The sequence below is a fragment of the Parastagonospora nodorum genome (assembly GCF_000146915.1).
Source record: "Parastagonospora nodorum SN15 chromosome Unknown scaffold_1, whole genome shotgun sequence".
Classification (NCBI taxonomy): Eukaryota; Fungi; Ascomycota; class Dothideomycetes; order Pleosporales; family Phaeosphaeriaceae; genus Parastagonospora; species Parastagonospora nodorum.
In genome coordinates, this window is record NW_001884549.1 from 1,546,012 (window position 1) to 1,571,894 (window position 25,883).

Sequence of the window (25,883 nt, forward strand, 5' to 3'; positions counted from 1 at the left end):
GTTCGATGAGCTGTTGGTGAGCGTCTTTGAATGAGATTCGCAGTCTTGATGCGAGAGCTGACTGTGCTTGTGGGAAGCAGAATGTACGGCCCGAATGGCGAGGAAACGTCGTCCATGACTCGCGATGCTGCTGCTTGCGGCCAATGAATTACCGTTCTCCTTAGCTACTTCAGGAGAACATGTTCTCTCGGCCCTTCTTGATGCCACTTTCGCCCGCTACATGAACGTGATGATGCAACGGAGTCCCATCATCCCCCAAGGAACCTCCATGTTTCGAAAGCGGAAAAGCGCCATACTTCCCTCGGATCGTGTCGAGGCCCAAGATCGCAGGACTCCATACCTGCGACGCATGCTATAGAAGCGAGCAACTGTCAGATGACGCACGGTTCTCTTCCCGTCCGTTCCATTACTCGTATTGAGCATCGAGTTGATTTGGTTTCGGCAACCTGCAGACCAAAGCTGAGCTGACAGCATGTCAGTCTATGTGTGTTCAGCTAGCTTTCTTGTACGCCACAGTCCACCAACCCATGTGTAAAGCTATCCCACCACCGGTTATGCTAAGTTTCGAACAAGACATCTGCTTCTCCCGTTTGAAGCTAGAGCTGCCGACGGGTCCGTGTGTAGCCACGAGGAAGCATTTAGCGCGCCGAGTGTCCTCTTCTTCTCAATAATAGGGCCGGGGATATATTAAAGTGGGTTCCGCCATATTAATCATCGTTGTAGGGATGGTATTGCACATGGCATCCCGGAGAGAGCGGAAGCTGACATGCACACACCCCTCCATGCTAAGGTTTCTGGGCGACAGGTGCCAATCGTACATTATAGGCCTGGTAGCCGGTGCCGAAAGACCTTATTTTCCCGGGTTCCCGTGAAGCTCTTGACGTCGAGAATATTCCTTTTCATTTCCATCTTTGATTCTCGTGACTTCGGCTTCTGGAAGACCTGGACTTCGATATGATCGTGCCGTGTATACGAGGGTGATTTCTTTTTCTCCGTGCGGGCTGCGGCCGCAGTCTGCTTCTTCACAATGCCTCACATGCCGCCGCTGGACACGCAATCCGCATCTTTTATCCTCCCACCACACATTCATCCATGGTTGCGCGCGGTCGTTGCTTTTGGCTTCATATCGTTCATCGCCTCGATTTCGCTCCTCGTTGTCCTCACCTACAAACTGGTCTCATGGAAACTCAAATCGAAGCGATCGAACCAATTCGTTATCTTAATCTTCAACCTCCTCTGGGCTGACATTCAGCAAGCACTCGCCTTCTTGCTCAATGTGGAGTGGTTGCGCCTCGGGAGCGTGCAGATTGAAAACCCAATATGCTTTGCTCAAGGCTGGCTAGTGTCGACGGGGGATCTGGGTAGCGGAGTATGGTGCTTCGCCATCGGCCTTCACACATTCGCCAGCGTGATACTGGACTACCGGATGAGCCCCAAATTATTCTACACGACCATCATCGCACTATGGCTCTTTATCATGAGCGTCTCAGCTATTCCCGTGGGTCTCCATGGCCAGGACATCTACGTTCGATCCCGGAGTATGGTGCTGGATACACCACGAGTTGAACGACCTGCGACTCTGGACGCACTACATCTGGATTTTCGTGTTTGAATTCGGCACGGTCATCATCTACCTGACCATCTATACCATTCTACTCCACCGCCTTCACAATCACTACTACACCCCCGCCGCAGCGAAACGCGTCAAGTCCATCTCCAACCTCATGGTCGTTTACCCGCTCGTCTACGTCGTCTGTACGATTCCGCTTGCGTCTTCCCGCATGGCCGCAATGTCCGGCTCACCGCCATCTCTCGTCCGCCTCTGCCTTTCTGGCGCGATGATCACGTCGAACGGCTGGCTCGACGTCCTCCTATATACCCTCACACGCCGCATTATGATCTTCAGCGACGAGCCGCCTCCAGATGACAACGGTTTCGACACGTTCAGTACATTCTGGGCCACGCAACCAAGACGCTTTGGCGGAGAATGCACCATCTCAGCGGACGGTGTCACGCTTCCTTCTTGCAACGAGTCGTCGGACGATTTATGCAACACGAAAGACATTAAGCTTGTCACAACAACAGAAGTCAAGAGCGAGCCAGCAGGACCCGAAGATTTCGCTGAGCTTGAGAGGAGGCAAAGACCAAGGACTCCAATCGGAAGATGGAGTGAAGACAGCGGGCAATTGAGTTTGAAGCTGGAGGACTTTGAGAGCAGTAGAAGTGGTACGCCACGATAACAGCGATAGAATTAGAAATGAAATTATGGCTTCAGACGATCATCTGGACTTTGGCTAGCATTGCGCACCAGCGATGTATCTGTACTCGTATATTCATGCTGGTCCGCAGACTAAACATGCATGGCCATCATGGCGGTATCATACAGCTCGTCATGTTCCCACCAACATGATTGCCAACCTACTATTCACTCCGTCCATCTGGCTCCGGTTGGCCCTGGCGTTTGGTATGTTCAGACAGGGATGCGAGGAAGCTACAGACAGCAAATTAGCCATACCAAAATACAACGCCCAGTGGTATCCAGGCTGGCTTTGAGCGACCCACGATGGCAAGATGCTGCTGCTCTTTGCATTGTGAAACTTTTGTGGATATGGGCAGAGAACATGGACATGTGTGCATGATGGCCCAGTAATGCCGTACGCTCAGATACTAACCCACTCCATCCATGACTCCAGAAATCGCAGTCTACCTTCTTGCATATGCCGGTCGAACTCCTCAAAGTTGATGAGGCCACTACCCTTTCGCTCATGAATCTGCTGCTGTACAGCCTCCAAGCTAGCGAGTAGAATGTTATGTGAAATCGAGTCAGGGTCCATAGCGAGCTCACGGACCCGTCGGTATAGCGATTTCAACTGATCGGTCTCAGGATAGAAAGGGTTGGACGTGTGAATGACGGGCTTAGTCGAGGACCGCAGTTGCTCGGAATCGTCCGACGAATCCACGTGAAGAATGTGGATCATTGGGTTATCCGTGTAGTTCGACCAGTGTGGAATGTTCTGCCGTTCGTCGAGGTGATCTTGAACAGATTCAGAGGAAGCGTCTCGGACCTTGAGGTTGTTCACTGCGGATGTCGCTGCGAGCACCTCCTGCGTAGCTTGTTCTAATAATTCTGGATCTGACTCATCGATCTTAGGCAATGTACCGACAAAGAATGGGCCGGAGGGGTTCGAAGTCATGCGATCATCGGCGAGAATCGAGCCAATGGCCTCAGGACTGAGCATGGAAGGCATAAAGTTTGTGCTCAAGTACTCGTTCGGGTTGGCGTCGGCCATGGAGTTAGGACGGAATTGGGGCATGGTAGGATCTCGGTATGGATAACCAAGAAGTGTAGCTGGATGTGCGGATACTTTCTCTGGTCTTGCATATGGTATCCATCCAAGCTGCGATGCACAATCGAGAGTCGAAGCTAGTACTTCGTTTCGAAGTTGGTTCCTACAAAGCCATGTATTCCACAAGGCCATATCATCGACAGTCCATTCGTCAGGCACATCGATGGTACTGAGAAACAAGTCTTCTATCGAACCATAAATCACCGTGAGCCTGAATTTGGCTGTCTCGTGATCAACATCATTGCAATGCTCATCCTTGAAAATCGCTCTTAAGTTCTCAAAATTGGATCCTTTATTGAGCGCGTTGCAGAACATGTCTACAATACACTTTGAGTACCGGAAGATGCCAATTTTGCATATCGCACGATGGTGGCCGAGCTCCTGAGTTCTAAAACATTCGGTAGCGCTCTCGAGATGGGTAGTACATTTGCGGCGCTCGCTGCGAGTTGCAAAAGCGTCCATGGCATTGTTCTCGCTTTCTTCGAAAATCGGATCTAGGAGCTCGTTGAATCCTTGTTGAGTGATTTGATATAGAACCTCTTTTCCAAGATCCTTTTCAGGTTCTGGAATTTCATAGCCGCCCCATCGCTCCCCAACTGGCCGTGATGACGTCGAGGCGTTTGATCGAGTCTCCATATCGAGATCGTCCTGGAATCGTACTCTTGACGATGACCTGGACCACCTTGGCCGCGCACTCGGTTGGGTCGAGGCATCTTCATGATCGTCGTTTGGTACGTTAGGGTCCGCATCATCCTCTTCTGTTGTCAACTCGTTCTCTGCACCTTCTGGTCGAACGAGTCCTTCTTCTTCGTCGATATAGAATTGCCTGCGTGCCCACCGATCTGTCACAACACGACTGTGGTCATCTTGAGGGGAGCCTCCGTGTGCCAAGTTACGTGTATCGGCAGCGGCCAGCATCACATCCCGCGCTGCAGTATCTGCATAATTTTCCTGGAGCACTGGTTCCGTGGTCGCGAAATCATGTTGTCCTTTTTCTCCCAAGCGGGGGTTCACGCTATCGTTGACGTTCATTCCATGAGGCATGAACGCAGAACCAAGAGGCTGACCGGAGCGGATCGTGTCTAGAGCATTGCGGACCGAGAGCTCTTCCGTAATCTCTGCAACATAGTCGCGCGTGGCCTCCTGCTCAATAGCGTAATAGGCTCGGAAAATCCTCAAGATATCCTTCCGGGAAATGTACCCATCTCCATCGATGTCGTACCCATTGAAGACGATTCTGCTTTTCACTTGTCCATCTGTCGCATGCATACCATCGATGCCCTTGATCCACTCTTCGAACCCAATTAAGCTGTTCTTGTCCGAATCGTAATACGCAAAGATACGATCATAGATTAAATTTGGTGCCGCGACGAAAGACTTGTAGCGAGGAACGAAGGCATGATTGAAGGCTCTCCTGTCCAGAGCCCAGCCGATGTTGTTGGGATCGGCACGCCACTCTGTTCCGGCAAGACAAGTAAATTGCTCCCAGAGCGCGTCGATCTCCTCCGCCTCCATCTTTGTCTCTGCAACGAGGCGCTTTTTGAGCGTTGCTTGAACAGAGGATGTCATGGCTTGTGGCTTGCCAGGATACAAGGGCTCCTGCTTTGCAATACCAAGGTATGGCGCAGGCACACGGATCTTGTAGAATATGTGAGTCTTGATATGGGAGTTGGTTGCTTCGCAATTCGAGCAAAGATCAAAGTCAGCGCAATTCGCACAATGCCATCTGATGCCACGAATGGGCTTCTCATCGCAGCCGTTGCAAGTGATGCCTCGATGGACGACGCCTTCTTGGCGAGCACGATCCTCAGCTATGTGGTACAGGGTGCGCTGCAGTGTCTGTCCATCGGAGTCGACGGCTTCACCCTCGGTGTCGTCGTCGCTCCCCCAAGATAGCTCGGTGGCCGCAACGCTTTGGGTGCCGTCGACGACAGCCATGTCTGCATTCTGCAACAAGAGGGCATATCTTGCTGCTGCTCTCTCCACGGCAGTGTTTGGCGAAAGGATCTGGCCGTGATGACGATCAGCAACCCACCTTGCTACGCTCTCTGTGTGTGCGCGAGATGGCGCATTACGAGGAAACATCTGGGCGAACAGTCGGTCTAAGTAGACATCGTAGACACGAGCAATCTCATTATCCGCCTGCTGCGCGTTGTATTCTGGGTGTTGTTGGATGATCAGCTCGAATAGTTGAGTTCGGGGAATCAAGTTTTCGAAACTGAGTGGCACTCTGACCCCATGATAGTCATACTCGCCCATAGCAGCGTTATCGCCTGCCAGAGCGCTTAGACGTTCTGTTTGTGAGGCACGCCGGCGTGGACGCGCATGCGACCGACGGACTGCATTGCTTCGATGTAGGCCATCACTGGACGAAGATTGTGATACGCTGTATAGCAGATAGGTCGCATAAGCTGCTGCAGCGCCAGCGACGACGAGAACGGCTGGGCGATAGCGAGAGACGGAGGTTGCGGTCGAGTTCGACATTGCAGTGTGTACGCGACTGGTGGTTAGCTCGAGCTCTGGTAAGCGAATGAATGCATGTGAGTGATGCTGTCGTGCCCGTCTGCCAGATCAAGAGGAGCTGTGGCAAGTAGAGAAGTCACAAACGCCAGAGGCGCTACAGCTTCCGGTCTGACATGTTTGTGCGGCAGTGACGAACGCGCAGTTGTGGCAGAAGTTAGAAGTGAGGCTGCGGGCGGAGCCGGTCGCGACTTCCCCAGATTCGCTGACTAAGACGAGCTAAGCCACTCAACACCTTCGGAGCTTCAACCCCACAGCCACGCCTCAACTCTCTCGGCGCGACACTACATGCTTTGCGTTGCTGGTCGCTTCTCTCCTTCACCCGCGATGCGATGAGTACATGAAGCGGGTCTTGAGTAGACCCGAAATATGCCTCACGCGCCAGAGGCTCTCTACAGCTTCACGATACCTTCAATACACGACGACACCGCCCTCAATTGTCGCGTATACCATCCAGACACGTCGAGTGCGGCAGGATGGACGACCTCCGGCCCAGGACAGTCGAGCCGGATGAGAGGAATCATCATGGCCCATCCATACGCGCCGATGGGCGGTAGCTACGATGATCGTGTCGTAGGTATTGTAGTGGACGAATTTCTGAAAGCAGGTTGGGTGGTAGGCACATTCAACTTCAGGTATGATCCGCATGGATGACAGTACTGGTAAAGAATAGCATGGTTGACGTGTGTAAGAGGTGCACACGGTTCCAAAGCCCGCACAAGCTGGTCTGGGAAACCCGAGCTCGACGACTACACGTCGTTTGCTGCATTCTTTATGCACTATCTGAGCTACCTAAAGCCCTATCCGAAACTTGTACCACTAGAACTGTCACCGGTGGTGTCGGAGGCCGAATACCACGAGTCTTTCGCACGTCAACGTGTGGATGAAGGTCCCATCGTTATCCTCGGAGGTTACTCATACGGTTCCCATATTCTTCGACACCTACCGCCAGTCCCATCCGTACTTCAGCCATTCGTCGCTCCTATAGCTGGCTCCGCAAGCGATGAAATAATCCTGCGAGCACGTAAATTGGCAGAACAAAGCAACATGGCTTGGAGAGACTTAGTACGCAATCATGAGCGTGAAAGCCGGTCCAGGAAGAAGGGACACGAGCCAAAACACTCTGTGACGATGGGTGGAGAAGAGACAACTCCGGAGAAGAGAAGGACCAGCAGGGAGGTCCGCAGGAGTACTGACAGAAGATTGAGTGTCGAGCTTGGAAATAGACTGAGGAGCCTTAGTCATGGTCATCGCAGACACAAGGACGACAGCCCACCAACTCCGTTGGAAACGCACGAAGTTGCTCCAATCATAATGCCCGAAGTCCGTTATCTGCTTATATCACCTCTGACCCCCCCGATATCTACGCTTGCCGCACCTGCTTTAGGTCACAAATTCTGGCACAAATCGAAAGGAAGTAGTGAAGAAGTTGTAGCTCACCACATCGGACTCGCAGTGTATGGCGATCAGGACATTTTCACCTCAGCGCGGCGAATCCGAGATTGGAGCGAACAGCTTAAGGCTATGCAGGGGTCGCGATTTTCAAGCGTGGAAGTCGCTGATGCAGGTCACTTTTGGGTTGAGAGGGGCGTGGAAGAAAAGCTGAGAGGTGCGCTTCGAGAATGGGAAGCGGGAGTGAGATAACAAAAACAGTTGTACCGCGTCGATGCAGCTTCTGCACACGCTGTGACCAGTTTTGTGTTACAACTTGGGAGGAACAGCTTTCGGTTGGAGACTGATTTTGTTCAGGGGCCCGCTGTACTAGACACAAGAAACAAAGCAGTACAAGGCGCCTTGTATTTTCAGTGCGCCGGTCGCTGAGGGGGCTGACGTGGATGAATGGGGATGGAAGTAGGGTTGGAATTGAGAGAGGAGGGTGCTTGGGTAATACGTCCCGTGATGATTATCTAGCTGAAAAGGGTTATAGACCTTTAAGATTCCATATTCGTCCTCACCTCTGAATGGATTACCCCATCAGATCAACCATACGCTCCGCACGGGGCTTCTCTGCGCTCTTCCAGTCTCTACCTTCTCCTAACTTCCTCCTAACCCCCGATCTCCCTCTACCTTTCTTACCTCAATCTTCATCTCCGGCAATCTAACTCATTCAAATTCCAGCATCGAGCTCACCTATGCGATGAGCATAGCTTGTAATAGAGACTGTCTTCTTGCTGCAGGTTAAGAAGTACGCAATATCATGAACAGGTACATCTCACAGCCTGAAGCAAAAAGTAGGTTTTGACATGCTTTGCGGCCCTTTACCATGAGTGGTTGCTGCGCAATAATCAGCTCACACCATAGAAACAACGGGAGCAAACATTGCAGCATTACCGCTTCGCTCCGAGCACCAATCGATGAGTTGTAAATTCTGGTGAAGCGTGACAGCGTGACAGGTCTGACAGGCATACCTGCATTTGGCACTGCCTCTAGAACATGTCATCATCCAACAACTCACTCATCACCCATCAACGCAGACTTGGGCCTTTCTCCGGCCTTGCCATTTTCAGTGTCAGCGCCAGGCCTTACTCGGTGGGGAATTGCTTTCCAAAGCTTGTTCATATAACAGTCATGTCTGAAACTCAATGTCGCCATTTAGATGTACGGAAATTTGATGGACTGAGATGTTGTCTTGCATGCGGCGAGGCAGTGTTTGAGACGTCCACGGCTTTCGAGCCAACGAACCACAATCAATGACTCGGACAACCTACAAGTACACCGACCTCAACTACAAGCTGGGCCAAGAAATTCGGCTCATAGTGGTCGCACCTGGTGAAACGACAGACGATCTACAATGTGACATTATCCATGTCAACCTGGAGGATAACCCTGACTACGAAGCAGTCTCCTACATGTGGGCCTCTGACGACGGCGATGCCAGTCTTACACAAAGGATCAATTGCGGTAGAAACGCATATCTTCCAATTACGGCAAATTGTGAAGCCGCCATTCGTCAGCTCAGGAAACGCGTATTCAAGCGACGACTGTGGATTGACGCGATCTGCATTCATCAAACAAATATCAAAGAACACAATCATCAAGTTGGTCTGATGGACTTGGTATACTCCCTCGCTCGGAGCGTGCGCATCTGTATTCAAGACCATCGCGATCCGGAAGGCATCTTTAAATACGCAGACTTGTTTGGATTGCTACGCCACGACTCTGACATGGGGAACCCGGGTGTTAAGACTTGGGGTCGTCCTGGAGTGAGCCAGTTGCTCTCGCTTCGATACTTCAAGCGCGCTTGGGTCATCCAGGAAGTAGTTTTGGCAAAGGCTGCATATCTACTACTTAACCAAAACGAACTTTTGCTTACTTCCGAGGTCATGGCCAGATTGGCCTATCTTGCCAAAAAAGACGAGTATGAACTTCCTGCGGTCTTGAGGTTGAAAGAGCTTAGGAGTGAGGCAATTTCTAATAACATTATCGCGTGTCTCCGCGCCGGTCTCGAATGCCAATGCGTCGATCCACGTGACAACATATTCGCTGTTGTCAGTCTCATGGACCCCAGATCGAGGTCTCTGATACCTATCGACTACTCGGTTGATTGCACCTCTGTCTATGCGAGCGCAGTACTCGCTGTCATCGCCCAACAGCGCAATTTGGACATCTTATCATATCTTCGATACATCCACGTTTGGGATCCGACTGGTTCATCTAGAGCACCTGAGAATCACGGTTTTCGTGTAATGTTGGAACAGTTCAAACACTTCCTGGCTGACAAGGACTCACAAAGGCGAACAGCCAAAATCCGTACTGTGGACAGAATCTCATTGATCGGGCGCCTTCCTCTTATCCGCCAGTTCAGAGACTATACGCAAGGGTTGTGGCGAGGGCAGGTTGAGGTTCAGATAGTCGAAACCATTCCCTCGGCCCTTGGGTCGAGCAAGCAAAGTGCTGATCTACCTGTCCGTTTCTGTCGGACAGCTCAAAACAAAAGCATCCTACCACGATTTCAGGTCCGGGCACATTTCGTTGACACCATTCCTAAGCAGAGTGCCGAATCCAATCTCAGGATACCTGAAAGAGCGATCAATATGATAGTCTCGCATTTGCCTCAAGACAGCTGTTGCGATATTGTGAAATCATGCTACGCATGGATTCTGCCTTTCTTTGAGCGAAAATCGGACACCGCTGTGCGTCCTGTATTCTTCGAGAATGAACCCTACCACTTCGACTTTTCGGGTCTGAATGCCCTCCTGGAAGAAGCGCAGCAGTGTACGGACAAGCTACTTTCTCCTTTTTATAGTTCCAACAGTCTGGGCTTTGCCCCCGGAGGTCAACATAGCTTGAAAGAAAACGATGAAGTCTGGGTATTGGATGGGGCACGATCCCCCTTCGTGCTACGGAAAACCGGCGACAAGACATTTCGCATCGTGAGCGAGTGTTATCTTTGGGCGGCGCTCGAACTCGACTACTGGAACCCGGGCTCGGGAAAGGGTAGGCTATGCGGAAGACAACTAGCACCTTATGCTGAACAAACACACATCATTGAGATACATTGCTGGGAACGGGAAACACAAAGCTCGTGGTGAGAATAACGAGCATCTCATGTAATTCAAGCCTAGGATCAGAGCTCTAACACAAAAGTGTTTTTCTCATCAAGAACCCTCCATTATCAAAGCCACGGTCCCCAAAACCAGCGCATGTGAGCCATGTGCACACTTTTACGTCCATGCAGACCATAACAAGATTTGATCATACGAGACCGATCAAATGGTTGAACAAGGTTGCAAACTGTTCGGCCAATGTACCGACCATGATCGAGATCCCAATCCTCGCTTCCCCACAAATTCTCCAGCACAAGTAACCATAGAAGGAAAGGTTCAACGTTTCGGTGAACTTCACCGAGCTCTGCCCTGCACAATTCTGACATGATTGACATCGTACGACAATGAAGCCACCGGCGCCATCCAAACTTCCCATTGTAGTAACCAGCTTTGTAAAAGTGTAGATAACTGTCGGACATGTTCACCGTGTCGAGGTCGGAATGCCATCGCGATCAAAGGACTTGGCGAGATCATCCCTCGATTCGAAGGTTTGACAGCTACCCCCACGCTATTTTAGGATTGTTCGGTATGAAAAGCCGCCTTCACGAACTTGCTTGATGCAGCAGGTGTCGAAGACTGTCGGGTTTTCACGCCGCTTTGCGGTATACATTCATCCGTGACGCTTCAGTAAATCGTCTCATATTAGTCCTGTTGTTTAAACGGTAGGTAGATTTATACAACATGTATCAAACAAGTCCTGCGCTGTTACACATGTCCTCAAACTATGCACTATATACTTTTATCTATTTATTAGCAATGTGCACATGCGAACTTCTCACTTCATGCTATCTCATGTCCTTCAAGACCTTGCTCCGCGGACTCAAGGATAACCCCTACATGCGTGCAAAGCAACGGCATGCATCGCCGAACCCACTCAAGTGACATCTCACCAAACCCAAAATCTCATTTGTCGTAATCCTGACGTTGTGCGAGTCATGTAAGCTTGTACCGCATGCGTGGAACCGCATAATGAAAGGGGAGGATCAATCCGATCTGGATACCATGCATGAAACAATCAAGACATGGAGATATGTGGGCAAGCGCGCATAGTCGAGAAGGAAGAAGCCCACAGTCTTGATGAGGAGTATATCGATATTATTGTGGAGAACAAACTATCTACTACGAACGAATCAGATGCACAATAATCCTCCAATGAGAAACAAATGTCGCTTTTATTCTTCGAGATAAGAGAGCTTGCGCATCTCTCCCAATCTGACACGCGCTTGGCTGAGCTGGTTCTCGAGTTGCAAAATTTCGACCTAATCATGTTGTTAGTACTATCTTCTTGCAAGTATCTCACATAGCCACTTACCTGCTGCTCCATCTGCTGCGTCTTGAACTCGCGATCGCTCAACTTGGTGTAGTCCACTGCATCGCCGCTGTCACGGTTCTTCTGCGCGATGATGTCCTGGACCTGTCGGACAAGCGACTTGCAAGCCGATGTGACAGCCTTTGATGCTGTCTCGAGGCGGTCTTGAGTCTTGCTCATGAAGCTGGCCTTGACACGACTGGCAGCCACCAATTGAGCAGTTGATGCGGCAACGTCGTTCGAAGCGACAATGAGCTGTTCGGGCGAGTTGCGTCCAGAGATGACACCGTCGGCGGTCTCGATGAGCACATTGGTCGATGTTGCAACTGCCTTAGCAGCACTGATGAGACCTTCGGTCCAGCGGTTGTGCTTCTTGTAGAATTGCGTCTTGGACATGCTACCACGACCTTCGCGGACAATCTCCTGTTGAGAAGCCGTGGCTGCTTTGATGAGCTGAGCGATGGCATTTGTGACAGCAATAGCAGCTTCGAGGATAGAGTCGTGGATCTTAAGCTCGTACGTAGAGAATTGATCCCGAGGCTTGTTCTTGAGCTTAGCCAAACGCTCTGCCGCCGCTTCGATGGCGTTGGCAGCCTTTGTCAGCTCGTCCTCAACCAGTTCACCAAGATCACCAGATGCACTTGTGATCTTGCTCTTGGGCGCAAATGCGTCGGCTAGCTTAGACAAGCTCTGAAGATTGCGGACAACTTCGGTACTGTTGTTGATGACAACGTTGATCTTTTGCTCGGCGTCAAGATCATACATGCGCACAGTTTGTACGCTTCGGAAAAATCTGATCGTAGAAGTCGCCGATGCGCGCGCGGCGTTAATGAGCTGGTCAGCCTTGTTCTCATCCGAGGCAAATCTTGTGAGGCCCTTGGTGTTCACGAGGACATCCACGATTGAGCCGGAAAAGCTGTTGACCGCATTGATAACTTCAGCGTGCTTCGCATTTGGTCCGTCAGCGATGAAGTTGTTAAAGGCGGTCGAAAATTCCATTGTACATGTCGATGCTTTCTCAATCTGTGACAGCACATAGGGACCAGTAGCGTTTTGGTTACCAGCCTGCATGGAGGAGTCCAGCTCATATAACGCATCATCAACGCGCTGAACACCGGCCTGCAATACAGAGTCGATAATATCGTTGATCTTCTGGAGGCTGTCCTGGATCAAAGTGTCCAAATGTCCATCGAGCACATTGTCATTGGCGTTCGCATTAAGCTTCAGCTCATTCAGCTCGAGCAGCGTCTGGTCCATGCCAGCGCGGAAAATCTCGAGTTCCTCTTCCTTGTCGCGCAATTGGCGTTCGAGGTCGGAGTCACCCTCGCGGTACTTCATTTGCATGTCGTCCAGCTGGCGAGTCTTATTTCGCAGCGCTTCCTCAAGATCCGCGATCTCACGGTTGTGCCTCGAAAGCATTGCTGACAGCTCCGATCCCTTGCCACGTTCAGAGTTATCAGCCCTATCGAGCGCGGCACGAAGCTCGCGCTTGACTTTTTCTAACTCATCGCGATGTCCACCTGTGGTTCGGTCCTTCTCCATCAGTGCGCGATCGCGCTCTCGGATCATATCGGCGAGTTCAAGGTTCTTCGTCTTCAGCTCTCGTTGCAGCCTGTCGCGGCCGTCGATTGCTTCTTGCGCAGAGTTCGCCTTAAGTTGGACTTGCTTGAACTTCTGAAGCAGCTGAAGATGCTCATGTCGTAGTTGCGAGTAGAGCTTCGCTAGGGACTCATATTTCGATCGCCATGTGTTCAACTGCTCTTGAAGGGCGCGGATCTGGTCGTCCTTGGAGCCAATCTGCTGCTGGTAGTTCTGATTCATCTGCGCGAGTTCACCTTCTAGGGCTTTCATCCTCTGGTCGTATTGTTGCAGCATCAGCTGGTCGCGCTCGTATTGTGCGCGCGCATTCAAGTTCTCTCGCTCGAGTTCTGCCAGGCGACCCTGAGTTTGTTGCTGATATTGGTCGCGCATGAGCTGCTCTTGCGCCAGGCGGGCTTGTTCAGCTTGCAATCGTTGCTGCTCCTCGAAGTCTCGCTGGGCTTGCATCTGCGATTGTTGCTGCTGGCGCTGAGCCTCCTCCCATTGCTGCTGCAGCCTCCTTTGTTCGGCGTCGAACTCCTCTTGCTGCCTCCTCTGATCGTTCTTCCAGAACTCGTTGATTGGTTCGGGGTCCACCGATGGTGCGCGTGGTGGGGCTGACTCTTCAGGCTTCTCGTTACGCGGCCTCGCGGGTAGAGCTGGCGCATTCTCGTCTTCAGAGAGCAGGTTCGGCGGCTCTTGTGGCAGCTTTGGTACCGTGATCAAAGAGGTCAGGTATCGCAAGTTTGAGCACTCGTAATAAAACTTGACGAGGCGGTAGTGTTGCGCATCGTAGCGGCCGCGTAGGGGAGAGAGTGCCTCGTCATCACCAAGGGCTATTGCGGTTAGCTAATGTCAATTCACAATCTCAAGATAACCTACTTGTATGCATAGCTCGCAACATGCTAGTGATGAACTTGTAAATGCCGTAGCTCTCCTGAACGAGGGGAACCAGGGCAGCAATTCGGCATTCATTATTTGCGCCGCTTCGGAAGTGCGAGAAGATGAGCTTTTGGAACGCGTCGATCTGATCTTGCAGCGTCATCAGATCAGAAATCGTCTCGTATCCCTCGTTGGGGTCGTTGATCGACTTGAGACTGATGTACTCCTCATATTCGAAAGTTCCTGACCACATCAGTTAGACGCACTAATCGTCCCATCTATAATCGTACCATTGAATTCTGGATGCTGTCGGTGAAAGGCCAGCTTGGCCATCAGGTAGTATATGTACTCGGAAATGAGTGGCGCATATCCGCGCATGCCCTCGCCGGCGGTTGAGCCCCTGGACAAGCTCTCGAGCCAGCTGGTGTTTGATTGCGCCTCTTTGAGAACGATGGGATGGCCTTCCTGGAGGACCTTGTGGACGGTAATGAGTGCCTTGAATGTCTGGACCTCGTCGGCGAGAATTGGCTGGCTGTTCTCGGGTCAGCATTGTCTTTGTAGCTTCTTGAGAAAGTTTTCGGAACTTGAGTTTTGCTCCTGGTGCTTTTGGCCGGCGCATCCGTAGATACACAGCCAATCGACCTGGTTTCAGGTATTTTGGGCTGGATCTCCAGCAAGCATATGTTCGTCTTGCTCGGGGAGCTTGGACATGCGCCAGACTTGCGGGTTGTATGTCGTGCAAGGCAGGGGTCAAACCTACACTTTCATGCCCTGCCAAAAGCTCGCCGAGCTCTTGTGGTCCCACGTATACACAATGCATGCTCGTACATGCTTTCCTGCGCTGTCATAAGCTTCGATTGCCCGTTCTCGGCATTTGGTGGGGACGTACGCTTAGGTGAGACTTCTTCGATGCTCGTGGCCTTCTTGATGTTGATGGCGAGCTCCGACTCTTGCCTGTCGCGAGTGTTATTAAGTAGTAATATTGGATAATGAGGCATGTTCGCTCTTTGTCGAACGTGTTGGTGATCTTACCTCCCCATGTCAACATTACGAGAAGACATCGCGGCGGTGGTAGCTGCCTTCCTGAGCTATCCGCTGGCTGTTGCAATTACAGTAGGAAAGGGGAGAATAAGTGATAGCAGTGGTGGAGAAGGCGCGACCGGGCAGCCTATACACAAAAGCTCGTGTGGGATCGTGGCGTGCCTTTGGGTCGATTGGTAGCTCTGGGTCTGCGCCGCGTGGTGGTTGGATGTCTGGCTTGGCGCTTCTTCCCCAGGGCCCAGCGTTCGTCATCCCGCTTGCATTAGCCACTCACCTCTCGGCATTCTTCTCACTCTAGCACCCCGGTCGCTGCTGCCTCGGGCTGTTCATACAACGCATACGCGTCTGCATGCGCAATCACCATTTGTCTGAGTTGTTCATCGTAAAGGAGGGAAGGAAACTGCAACGATGCGAATGAGGTAGGCCAAGTGCAGTTGGACCCTTGAGGCGTGCACTCGACTGTACCGATCACCACTGCATGCTGCAGGACAACGCATTCGATTGTCAGGAACTCCATGTCATTCTACATGCGATGCTGAACAAACGTCCGGGGTATAAACGCCACGCCATGCTAAGTTTACAAAATGTGCTAGAAATGACGCCATGAGAAGGGCGTTGTGAGTTATACCGCTTCACTTTTGCTGCCCTTCGATAGGTATGCGGCCATGGGGTCAGCACCCATAACTTTTTTCCGTCTATATTCCTCCATTTCTGCTTCACTAATTCCATCCGTCATCTGCTCCAGTGTTCGCTTGCGAGAGGCTGCATCTTGTTTTGCCTTCTCATCGCGATCGGGCGCATTGGGCACGTGCTCTTGGAGAGCCTCTTCTTCTTGCCAGGCAATGGCCTTGGGCACCTCATCGAGCTCAGCACCAGTGCGCATACGGTCCGCAAGTTCGAACGCCTCCTTTCCAGCCTCGCCCGTGCAATACGAGTTCTTGACTGTGGAGTGGCAGCATGCGAACCCCCATTGGAAGTTTGACCACCAACTGCCCCACACCGAGGTGTGATTGTTGAGATGAACATCTTCTGGGTATTGTGACTTTGCCTTGACCTTCGGCGCGCCCTTTATCCTGCCTCGCTCGTCATATTCGACGTACTTTTCTGACTCGGTCACGGCCGTCTTGCGCAGTGTGTCGTCGGTGAACTTTTCTTGCGTGCCGTACTTCTCTGCCAGCGCCTTTGCCTTAGCCGCTTTTTGCTCATCTGCCTCCTTGAGCTCCTTCTTACGCATGATCTCGCCAGATGTGGGATTGGCCTGCAGATGAAGCTTGTTCTTGTCACCGCGCTCTTGTGTCTCCCAGGCGTATCGTTGTGCGCGTTCAAACTCTGCTGCATCTCCAGAAGCCTTCATGAAGCCTTCTTCTGCTACCAGCTTGGACGCATTGTCTGACGTCACACCACTGTCCACCATGGAACGTGTCTTAGGGTCGTATTTGGCGGAGTCGAGGTCAAGATTCAGCAGATACTTGGCCGTGTCCTCCCGTAATCGCAGATTTCGCGTAGACGTAGCTTGCTTCCTGCCCATGTCGGTTTCGGCGTCGTATTTGTCGCCCTCATCCTCCTCCTCATCCGACTTATCGTCACCCTTCTCAGCGTCTTTTGCCTTCTTCCGAATCTCCTCCAGCGCCTTGTACTCGTCGATGACCTCGTCAAAGTTGGACGCATCGTACCCGTTCCAGCGATCGCGCTTTGCGTCGAAGCCAAGTTGAACGTCCTGTATGACCTCATCGGCTTCGATGTTTTTGCCCGTAAACCTCGCGCCTGCCTTCCGTGGACGACTCAGACAGTCTTTCTTTTTGTGCGTCATGGCTCCGCAGTTCTCGCAAGCGCCTTTGCGATATTTGGTCGCTGCCGGACCAATCTTCTTCCCGCGGTCGTACCATTTTGAGTCCTGCTCCTGTTTCTGGAGACGCTGATGCTCAAGGTAGTCGTTTTCTTCGCCGGTCTCGTCGATGGCATAAAACGGCTTCTTTGAGATGAAGGACGGGATGTACTCGTTGCGCTCCTTCGCAGCGGCGGATGCGTCCGGCTTCTTTGGTGCTGATGGCGGCATTGTGGAGCTATGGCAGTGTGGAGAGTCTGAGGGCGAGGTGAAGGAGTGAATGTCTTTCGCGGCGGTTGACGGCGAAGTGTGGAGTACTAGCGCGGTAGGGCTGAACCCGGCTCACGGGACTTCGCGACGCGACGTTGTAGACGCGCTTCGTGGTGATTCGCCCCGCGTCGTCTTTCACCCCAGTCTCCGCCACCACTGCGCGCACTCCATGTTTCCTTTGGGCTTCGAGTCTTTTGGGTGACAACCATGCGGAAATCGAACCACTGCCGACATTCTTCCTTCGACCACGCGGTTTCGTCATGGACACATTCCGCTTCCGTCTGAACTGCATCGACAACTACCAAGCCACGCCAACAGACCTTGATCCGGTCCTCCGACGCAATGCAGGGCCGACAAAGCGTCAAGATGCGCCTCAAGTGCCCATAATCAGAGCCTTTGGCGCAACCGAGACCGGGCAGAAGGTGTGCGCGCATATCCATGGAGCGCTACCTTATCTGTACTTGGAGTACAACGGCAGCTTGGAAAAGGAAGTCGGTACGTTTTGAAGACCATAAACAAAGGTATCAGCTGACATCTGGAAGTGAGCACATACATACTCTCCCTTCGGGCCTCAATTGATCATGCTCTTGCCACTACCTACCGACGCAACGCATATGATGGCAAGTCCATGTACGTTGGGCATATTACTTTGGTCAAAGGTGTGCCCTTCTTTGGATACAGCGTTGGGTACAAGATATTTCTGAAAGTGTACATGCTGAACCCAGTACACATGACACGCTTCGCCGATCTGCTGCATTCGGGCGCCATCATGGACCGCGTCTTCCAACCCTATGAGAGCCATCTACAGTATCTGCTGCAATGGATGTGCGATTATAACTTGTACGGATGCGACTACATCGATTGCGCTAAAGTGCTCTTTCGTGGTCCCGTCCCTGATAGCGATGAGGTCGATACTTCTGTCCACAAGTGGCACGATGCCTCAATCCCAGACGAGTTCATGGCTGAAGAGGGCCAGTATCCGCGCCAAAGTCACTGCACCCTTGAAGTCGATATATGTGTCCAAGACATACTAAATAGACACGAGCTACAATATCGACCAATCCACCACGACTTCCTCGAGCGGTCGAGCCAAATGCTCCGGAACCCTGACGACAAATATGTGCCGTCCATGGCTGGCTTGTGGAGAGACGAGACCCGCCGCCGTAAGATGCGCATGGGGCTCACTGATCCCTCCAGTAGCCCTTTCCCAGCCGAGGTCATGGTGTCTATGTCTGCTGACCCTAGAAATAAGGACAAGGGAGGCTGGATCCACGAGGAAGAATATCGAGAATTAGTGGCAAAACTCATTGAGCAAGAGAAGCAACACAAGACCGATGTAAATTTCGATACTTTTGTGGAGCCTGTCGAAGGTGAGGAAAGTATAAGGACTGCTGTGGAAAGCATTGAAGATTTATACCCTGGAAATCTCGTCTCTCAGCAGTTCCCCGACGATAGGAAAGAACCACTATCAAGGGTGCTCCATGGACAGGGGCTGGAGCCGATGGCGCCTACTGTAGAGGATGACACTTATCCACTGCAAGAGGAAATTGTCGTCGAAGATCCGCAGATTGAGGATGAGGCAGACACAGCAGCTCAATCCGATACCGAAGAGCAGCAATCGCTTGATCCGTTAACGGTATCTCTGCTCCAAGGAGTAGGAGACACTTCTGATGATATGGTCGACGAGGGCATTGACCTCGTTGACCCGAGTGAAGATGGGTATGCTGACAGCTCCGATGGAATCAACAACGTGCGCAAACGCTCGCCTGAAGGTGACCCTGAGACATCATCTAAGCGCCAACGGATCATGGCAGACACACAAGCTAGTTCAAGACGTGTATCGTTCCGCAACGCCATCAATAATGAGATTTCTCGTTCCTCAGACAGTGCCGACAATAATGGACCTCCACGACCAGGTCAATCTTCACAAGCAAGTATCAAGGCCCACGGCTTCAGGGGACCGAGCACTTTTTCGTTTCCTGTCGTCAAAAATCCAGGTGACCCAGAGACAGTCCTCCGCCTAAGTCAGTCTGGTTATTCAAACTCTCAAGAAGCGCCAAAGACACCCGGGCCTAAGCGTCTCCCTGTCAGAGCCTCGCAGCATAGTCCGGTCACGCCATGGACACACCAGAAAACATCACCTGTATTGCCTAACAGCAGTGGTCCGAAAGCATATAGCGAGACGGTTGCTCTAACAAAGCAACTCAGTTCGACTTTTGAGCACAAGCGGCCGACGGTCTATTATGGTTATCTGCCACCCAGGCCAGAAGTTGTAGAGAGCACCATGATCCACGCCGGTCTACCTCCAGTCATATATCAGGACGCACACTATAGCGATGAGAAGGACGTCCCCGACCGAGCAAGAGAGTATGCTGGTCGTGAATTCAAGCTCCAAAGCATTTCATTACCCTACCTGCCGCCGTTTGATCCCGTTGGTATTTCTGCTGCCAACACTGGAGATTATCCCCCAATGGTACTTGACAAGGCCAAGGAAGCAGTCAAGCACAGGACTAGATCACATAGATGCGGACTACGCCACTGGGAGATCGCAAAATCTCCACCATCTTACAAGGACGTTGCGACTTGGACGCAGGAAGAGACCAATGTTGGCGAACGGTCCAGGGCGGCAACAAAGGAACAACCGAAGCAAGCAGCCAGACCGTCGCGTAAGCGAGAAGTACCCGAATACCTCTCTCAGATCGATGGTCCGACACAGAAAAACAAGCATGGCTTCAAATACTCTCAAAACAAGAAATTAACCACCGTAAAGCACGAAACCCAGTACATGAGCATCATGAGTCTGGAAGTGCATGTCAACTCAAGAGGTTCACTAGTGCCAGATCCAGCTGAGGATGAAATACAGTGCATATTCTACAGCATTCAAGGAGAAGAGAATGCTACTACCGACCGACCAAGACTTGGAATACTGTGTCTCTCAACAGACGACGGCATTGTCGAGCGCATTGCCAAGCAATCTTCTGTAGACGTGGAACATGAAGAAGACGAGCTTGATCTCATCAATCGCATCGTGGACATTGTCCGTCAGTTCGATCCGGACATCCTTGCGGGTTATGAGGTACACAATAGCTCGTGGGGTTACTTGATCGAGCGCGCCCGAATGAAGTATGAATACAATCTATGCGATGAGATCAGCAGGATGAAGTCACAATCTCACGGGAGATTCGGCAAGGAAGCTGATCGCTGGGGCTTCACGCATACATCCACCATCCGAATTACTGGTCGCCACATGATCAATATCTGGAGAGCCATGCGCGGAGAACTGAACCTGCTTCAGTACACTATGGAGAATGTCGTGTTCCATCTCCTCCATAGGCGAATACCGCATTACCAGCATTCAGATCTGACTGGTTGGTACAGGAGCTCCAAACCAAGAGAGCTTGCAAAAGTCCTGGACCACTTTCTCACCCGTGTACAGCTCAATCTTGACATCCTGGAGGCCAATGAGATTGTGCCTCGCACAAGCGAGCAAGCCCGACTTCTCGGTGTGGATTTCTTTGCTGTCATATCTCGTGGCTCTCAATTCAAGGTGGAATCTACAATGTTTCGCATCGCCAAGCCAGAGAACTTCATCTTGATATCTCCCAGTCGAAAGCAGGTTGGACAACAAAATGCTCTTGAGTGCTTACCCTTGGTCATGGAGCCCCAGAGCGCTTTCTATTCAAGTCCTCTATTAGTGCTCGACTTTCAGTCTCTCTACCCAAGTGTCATGATTGCGTACAACTACTGTTACTCGACCTGCCTTGGCCGGATTGTCAGCTGGCGAGGACGCAATAAGATGGGGTTCATGGACTTCAAGCGTGAACCGCAGCTACTAGAGCTTGTCAAAGACTATATCAACATCGCGCCTAACGGTATGATGTACGTCAAGCCAGAGATGCGAAAATCCTTACTTGCAAAGATGCTGGGCGAGATTCTTGAGACACGTGTAATGATCAAGAGCGGGATGAAGCAGGACAAGGATGACAAGACGCTGCAACAGCTGCTAAACAACAGACAGTTGGCGCTGAAGCTATTAGCCAACGTCACCTACGGCTATGCATCTGCCTCTTTCTCTGGACGCATGCCCTGCTCCGAGATCGCAGACAGTATCGTTCAAACCGGTCGCGAGACGCTCGAAAAGGCCATCGCATTAATTCACGCTACCGAGAAATGGGGTGCCGAAGTTGTGTATGGAGATACAGATTCGCTGTTCATCTACCTCAAAGGTCGCACACGCGATCAAGCGTTCACCATCGGCGAGGAAATTGCCGCAGCCGTTACAGCTGCCAACCCTCGTCCTATCAAGCTAAAGTTCGAGAAGGTGTACCATCCTTGCGTTTTGCTAGCAAAGAAGCGCTATGTCGGGTTCAAGTACGAGCATCGTAATCAGACAGAACCAGATTTTGATGCAAAGGGTATCGAAACGGTACGACGAGATGGTACACCTGCTGAACAGAAGATTGAGGAGAGGGCGCTGAAAATTCTGTTCCGCACAGCTGACCTCAGCCAAGTCAAGTCGTATTTTCAAGAGCAATGCATGAAGATTATGCAAGGCCGCATATCCATCCAAGACTTTCTCTTCGCCAAAGAAGTCAAACTGGGCACCTACAGCGATCGCGGTCCACCCCCGCCCGGGGCTCTCATTGCTACCAAACGCATGCTTGCAGATCCACGTACAGAGCCTCAGTACGGCGAGCGCGTCCCCTACATAGTCATCACTGGTGCTCCTGGTGCACGCTTGATCGACCGCTGCGTGAGTCCCGAAACGCTTTTACAGAACGACCATCTTGAGCTCGACGCAGAATACTACATCAGCAAGAACCTCATCCCACCACTGGAGCGTATCTTCAACCTCGTAGGTGCAAACGTGCGCCAATGGTTTGACGAAATGCCTAAGGTTCAGCGTATCCGTAACGTTACACTTCCACTCAACACAAAGTCCGACACTGGCAATGCACTCATTGGTGGAAACAATACCGGAAAGACTTTGGAAAGCTACATGAAATCTTCTTCCTGCCTTGTATGCCGCGCAAAACTTCCACCAACACCACAGCACATTCCAGGCGTCGAGTTGGATGCTTTCGCCTTGCTTCCGCTATGTCCGAGGTGTCTTAAGCGCCCTGCCCGCTCACTGTATATGCTCAGAGACCTCGTACGTAGCACGGAGATCAAAGCTCGAGATGTCGATCTGGTATGCAGAGACTGCTCGGGATTAGCCTGGGGCGAGGAGATTCGCTGCGACAGTCGCGATTGTCCCGTTTTTTACACAAGGATCAAGGAGAGGAGTAAGTTGAATGGATTGAAAGAGAGCGTAGGAAGAGTTGTGGAAATTATCGAGAAGCATGAGCAGCAGGTGTTTGAAAAGGAGATAGCACAGGAAGAGATTATGGTGCCTCAGGAACATGGAGGGACAGGGAGTATTGCGAGCGAAGAAATCGCTTGGTAAGAGCTTCAGGCAAACAATCTCATAGTCGATGGCTACTTTTGTATAGGATGTGTTGGTAGAGCTGTGGGTTTATTATGGATACACGGGCCAATGAGATAACCACTACACCAGATTTGGTGCATGGTATGTTGGTAGAGCTACATGTACCAATGAGACAGGAAATGCTCCGGATGCGGTACATAGTGTGCCAATTGAGCTGCCAGTATGTTCTGAACATATTTGCTAATGAAATAAGAAGTGCGCCAGGTCCACATCATTCGCCCATCGTGAAGCGTCGCACTCTTCGACCTGTAGACATAGACGACCGCAACGACGGGTTCATCATGCCTAGGCTCGACCGTTCCGACCAATCAATCTGCTGTGTATCGCTTGGTGGTCCTGATCTCTCATCCGCAGATGTTCGATACATTGAAGGTTGCCCATATATCGACCTGTTGAGACTCTTTGCCCTCATCAATCTCCTATCGGGCGCCATCCCTGAGTGTACGTAGAGATGGCCTGCCAGCGGATCGCGCTCAATCTCTCGAGAAGTCTGGGTAGAATAGCCTCCGTCCGTGGACGCGTCTGGGATGATTTGATGTCGAGCTTCTTGGTGCTGTGAACGTGGTTGATCCCAGGGTGCATTGGGCGCTGGGATGTGGAATACGTCAGGGTAATTGGTATTTTCGCTGCTGGTACCTTCGAATGGTATGTTTACGTGGGGCGAGATAGTGTGGCTTCGTCCTGGCCATGGTGCTGTTACTGACGAGGCTTCAGTGTCGGTGGATGGACGTTTCCACCATGCGAATACCAAGAGGCTCGTTGTGACAATCCATAAAGTTCTACCTTGTGTCAGTGCCCGTTCGCATTCCATGACTTCTTTATCACTCACAGTTCACAGGCGGTGAGGACCACGCCGGCAATGAGCATCATGTAGTACCACCTGTAGGAGACTTTGGTTCGAGCGTCTTGAAGGTCCCGCTTCTCGAATGGTACGCATATCGAGCTATCGTGGAAGTCCTCAGCGCATCCGTGTCCACTCCACATCGTGGCAAGATGAGAAGCCAGTCCCAGATCCGTGATCCAGAACATTAGCATCCATGCATGGTAAGCGCCAGCTGTGTACGGCGTGTATAGTTTGCGCAGAACGGTCTGAGCTATAATGAGGTATCCGCAGACAGGAATCGTGCACACAGACTAACACAGGAGTTAGCGAATGGATACGCGCTGCCATGTCCAACTTACTATTATCAGGGAGTATATGAGTATATTGTAGGCCACATAGCACACCCCATACGCATCCAGTCCCAGCACCACAACCGCCAGCACTAGCTGCATAACATGCACGAATAGCGTGGTGCAGCGCAATACGGCCCGATCAATCTGCGTCTGAGTCGTAGTCTCGTCCATTTCTTGAAGCGCAGTGTGGCACAGCGGTTGCTGTTTCCGAGTAGTCATGTGGAGTCCTAAGTCGCGAGTGGGGAACGAAGGGACGAGTGTGGGCAATGCTCAATACTTCATGTCCAGACGTGAACAGCAAAACGGTATCAGGGTTTCAGCTGGTTTGTCTACGTGCATCTCGCCAGTCGTCCTCGCTTAAGTATACTCGCTACAGGAGTGCGTGTGAAACATAATCCCGGGGATTCGTTGGATAAGGCTTCAGTGAGGGAGACGATGATCATACATACGCTCTAGATTTTCTGTATGCCTTGGATTGGTGATGGAAAGCGCGATGATTTGGAATACGAGCCTGGGGTAGTCGTGGGAAGTGGAGCCCTGTTGTTTGTTGTGCCTGAATCGGTGATGTCTTAGATAAGATCGCGTGGTTGGGTCGTCCTACAGCCGCAACCAGACCCTGTTCCGATCAGAGCAACAAGAAAATTGTCGAACATGGCTAGCAATCTGAAGCTCAGTCGCATGTTGTTTCTTATCGCTGTAGTGTCATGAAGACGTCGCGAATCATCTTCCCGGTTCTCATGGGCACCTGGGCAGCCGTCGAAAAGATGCACAGGACATCGATCGCAATGACGGGAGCACTAACAATGCATAGCAGGCTGTCCGGGTTCGTGTTAAAGGTCCACTTTAATACTGTAGTGCTCGGAATAGAAAGTGTGTGTGAATTATAAATGTTTGCAAAGTCGCATTTTATTAACATGCTACTCTAAAAGTCTTCTAGCCCGAGACCAACAAAAAAAGCTGATGCTCTCCAATTACTGGTCAATCTAAGTAGACAAAGGAAGCTTAGCCAACGTGATGTACATATCTGAAACACCCGAGCAGACATAATCGAGGGGAGCACTGCCACCAGCACGGCAGTAATACGGAACGGTAGTGGTGCCAACCTCAGTAACGCTGTTGAATAATTAGCACTAGCACGGCAATTTAAGAGAAAAGCTACTTACGTGTCGGAAACGCGCTGGTGCAACAACAGACGGGTGCTTGTGAGGTCGATACCCTCAAATGCGAAGCTGATCAAAGAGTTCTCACCGCAGTCGTATAGCTCGCCCTCCTCAAGTACGTTATTACCTTGGGTAGAGGCTGCACACTGGAAGTTCAGAGTGCCGTTGTTGGTCGCGGAAATATTGAAGCTGACAGCGTTGTTATCTGTGCCGTTGAGCTTGCGGGCTGAGAAGCTGGAGACCTTCCAGACATAATCGCCTTCTTGGACGACAGGGCAGATCGTGGAGCTGGGTGTGCTGCTGGATGTGCTACTGGGCGTGCTTCCTGTTACGGCGGTAGGTGTGCTGCTGGCATAGCTGGATAAGGCATGCTCGGGCCAGTAGGGGATGGCTGCTGCAAGACTGGCCACCGAGAGGAGAGAGACGGTGTTCGTGAAGTGCATAGTTGTGGTGATAAGACTGAATATAAATGGAAGATTGTGCTTGGATTGTCTCTGATGTTGACAGGTGATAAGCTCAGTGATTTGGCGATGTGCAGAAAGACGTACTCGTAATGCCTATATACCTACCTGAGAATATTCGTGTATACCTACTATGCGTACAATGACAATGTTGACAGTAGCCTCCCATCGAAACGACGTGCTTGACGTCAACTCGGAGCGCACGATCGACGACCGATGAGCCGACTCCAAAAATACGAGAGCAAAGATGCAACCCAGCGCAAGCGTTCCAACTTTCGA

The 25,883-nt window shown here is 51.4% G+C and overlaps 10 protein-coding genes across 10 annotated transcripts in view; 6 read left to right on the forward strand and 4 right to left on the reverse strand.

Moving 5' to 3' along the window:
* SNOG_00682 (hypothetical protein) overlaps positions 1–147 on the forward strand; it is a gene marked incomplete at both ends in the record, with an annotated part of 378 nt that extends 231 nt beyond the window's left edge. The window contains one exon of the mRNA XM_001791308.1: positions 81–147. Within this exon, the coding sequence (XP_001791360.1) occupies positions 81–147 (67 nt within the window). The remainder of the gene's footprint in view (positions 1–80) is intronic.
* An 880-nt stretch (positions 148–1,027) lies between these two features.
* SNOG_00683 (hypothetical protein) lies at positions 1,028–2,298 on the forward strand (the record flags this gene model as incomplete). The annotated part of the gene is made up of 3 exons (XM_001791309.1): positions 1,028–1,369; positions 1,491–2,226; positions 2,276–2,298. The coding sequence occupies 3 exons, from the start codon at positions 1,028–1,030 to the stop codon at positions 2,296–2,298; spliced, it is 1,101 nt and encodes a 366-aa protein (XP_001791361.1).
* Positions 2,299–2,406: 108 nt separating this feature from the next.
* SNOG_00684 (hypothetical protein) lies at positions 2,407–2,639 on the forward strand (the record flags this gene model as incomplete). The annotated part of the gene is made up of 2 exons (XM_001791310.1): positions 2,407–2,464; positions 2,533–2,639. 2 exons carry the CDS (start codon positions 2,407–2,409, stop codon positions 2,637–2,639), a joined length of 165 nt encoding a protein of 54 aa, XP_001791362.1.
* Positions 2,640–2,660: 21 nt separating this feature from the next.
* Positions 2,661–5,606, reverse strand: SNOG_00685 (hypothetical protein; the record flags this gene model as incomplete). The annotated part of the gene is made up of 1 exon (XM_001791311.1): positions 2,661–5,606. One exon carries the CDS (start codon positions 5,604–5,606, stop codon positions 2,661–2,663), a length of 2,946 nt encoding a protein of 981 aa, XP_001791363.1.
* A 786-nt stretch (positions 5,607–6,392) lies between these two features.
* SNOG_00686 (hypothetical protein) lies at positions 6,393–7,511 on the forward strand (the record flags this gene model as incomplete). The annotated part of the gene is made up of 2 exons (XM_001791312.1): positions 6,393–6,502; positions 6,560–7,511. The coding sequence occupies 2 exons, from the start codon at positions 6,393–6,395 to the stop codon at positions 7,509–7,511; spliced, it is 1,062 nt and encodes a 353-aa protein (XP_001791364.1).
* A 1,046-nt stretch (positions 7,512–8,557) lies between these two features.
* SNOG_00687 (hypothetical protein) lies at positions 8,558–10,399 on the forward strand (the record flags this gene model as incomplete). Its single annotated transcript, XM_001791313.1, has 1 exon — positions 8,558–10,399. The coding sequence occupies one exon, from the start codon at positions 8,558–8,560 to the stop codon at positions 10,397–10,399; it is 1,842 nt and encodes a 613-aa protein (XP_001791365.1).
* A 1,187-nt stretch (positions 10,400–11,586) lies between these two features.
* SNOG_00689 (hypothetical protein) lies at positions 11,587–17,280 on the reverse strand (the record flags this gene model as incomplete). Its single annotated transcript, XM_001791314.1, has 9 exons — positions 11,587–11,673; positions 11,727–14,137; positions 14,184–14,426; positions 14,474–14,715; positions 14,944–15,019; positions 15,073–15,137; positions 15,216–15,271; positions 15,526–15,747; positions 15,853–17,280. 9 exons carry the CDS (start codon positions 17,278–17,280, stop codon positions 11,587–11,589), a joined length of 4,830 nt encoding a protein of 1,609 aa, XP_001791366.1.
* A 299-nt stretch (positions 17,281–17,579) lies between these two features.
* Positions 17,580–22,765, forward strand: SNOG_00690 (hypothetical protein; the record flags this gene model as incomplete). The annotated part of the gene is made up of 4 exons (XM_001791315.1): positions 17,580–17,814; positions 17,979–19,343; positions 19,587–22,072; positions 22,097–22,765. The coding sequence occupies 4 exons, from the start codon at positions 17,580–17,582 to the stop codon at positions 22,763–22,765; spliced, it is 4,755 nt and encodes a 1,584-aa protein (XP_001791367.1).
* A 253-nt stretch (positions 22,766–23,018) lies between these two features.
* SNOG_00691 (hypothetical protein) lies at positions 23,019–24,202 on the reverse strand (the record flags this gene model as incomplete). Its single annotated transcript, XM_001791316.1, has 3 exons — positions 23,019–23,586; positions 23,637–23,941; positions 23,990–24,202. 3 exons carry the CDS (start codon positions 24,200–24,202, stop codon positions 23,019–23,021), a joined length of 1,086 nt encoding a protein of 361 aa, XP_001791368.1.
* A 940-nt stretch (positions 24,203–25,142) lies between these two features.
* SNOG_00692 (hypothetical protein) lies at positions 25,143–25,586 on the reverse strand (the record flags this gene model as incomplete). The annotated part of the gene is made up of 1 exon (XM_001791317.1): positions 25,143–25,586. One exon carries the CDS (start codon positions 25,584–25,586, stop codon positions 25,143–25,145), a length of 444 nt encoding a protein of 147 aa, XP_001791369.1.
* Between the last annotated feature and the right edge of the window lie 297 nt (positions 25,587–25,883).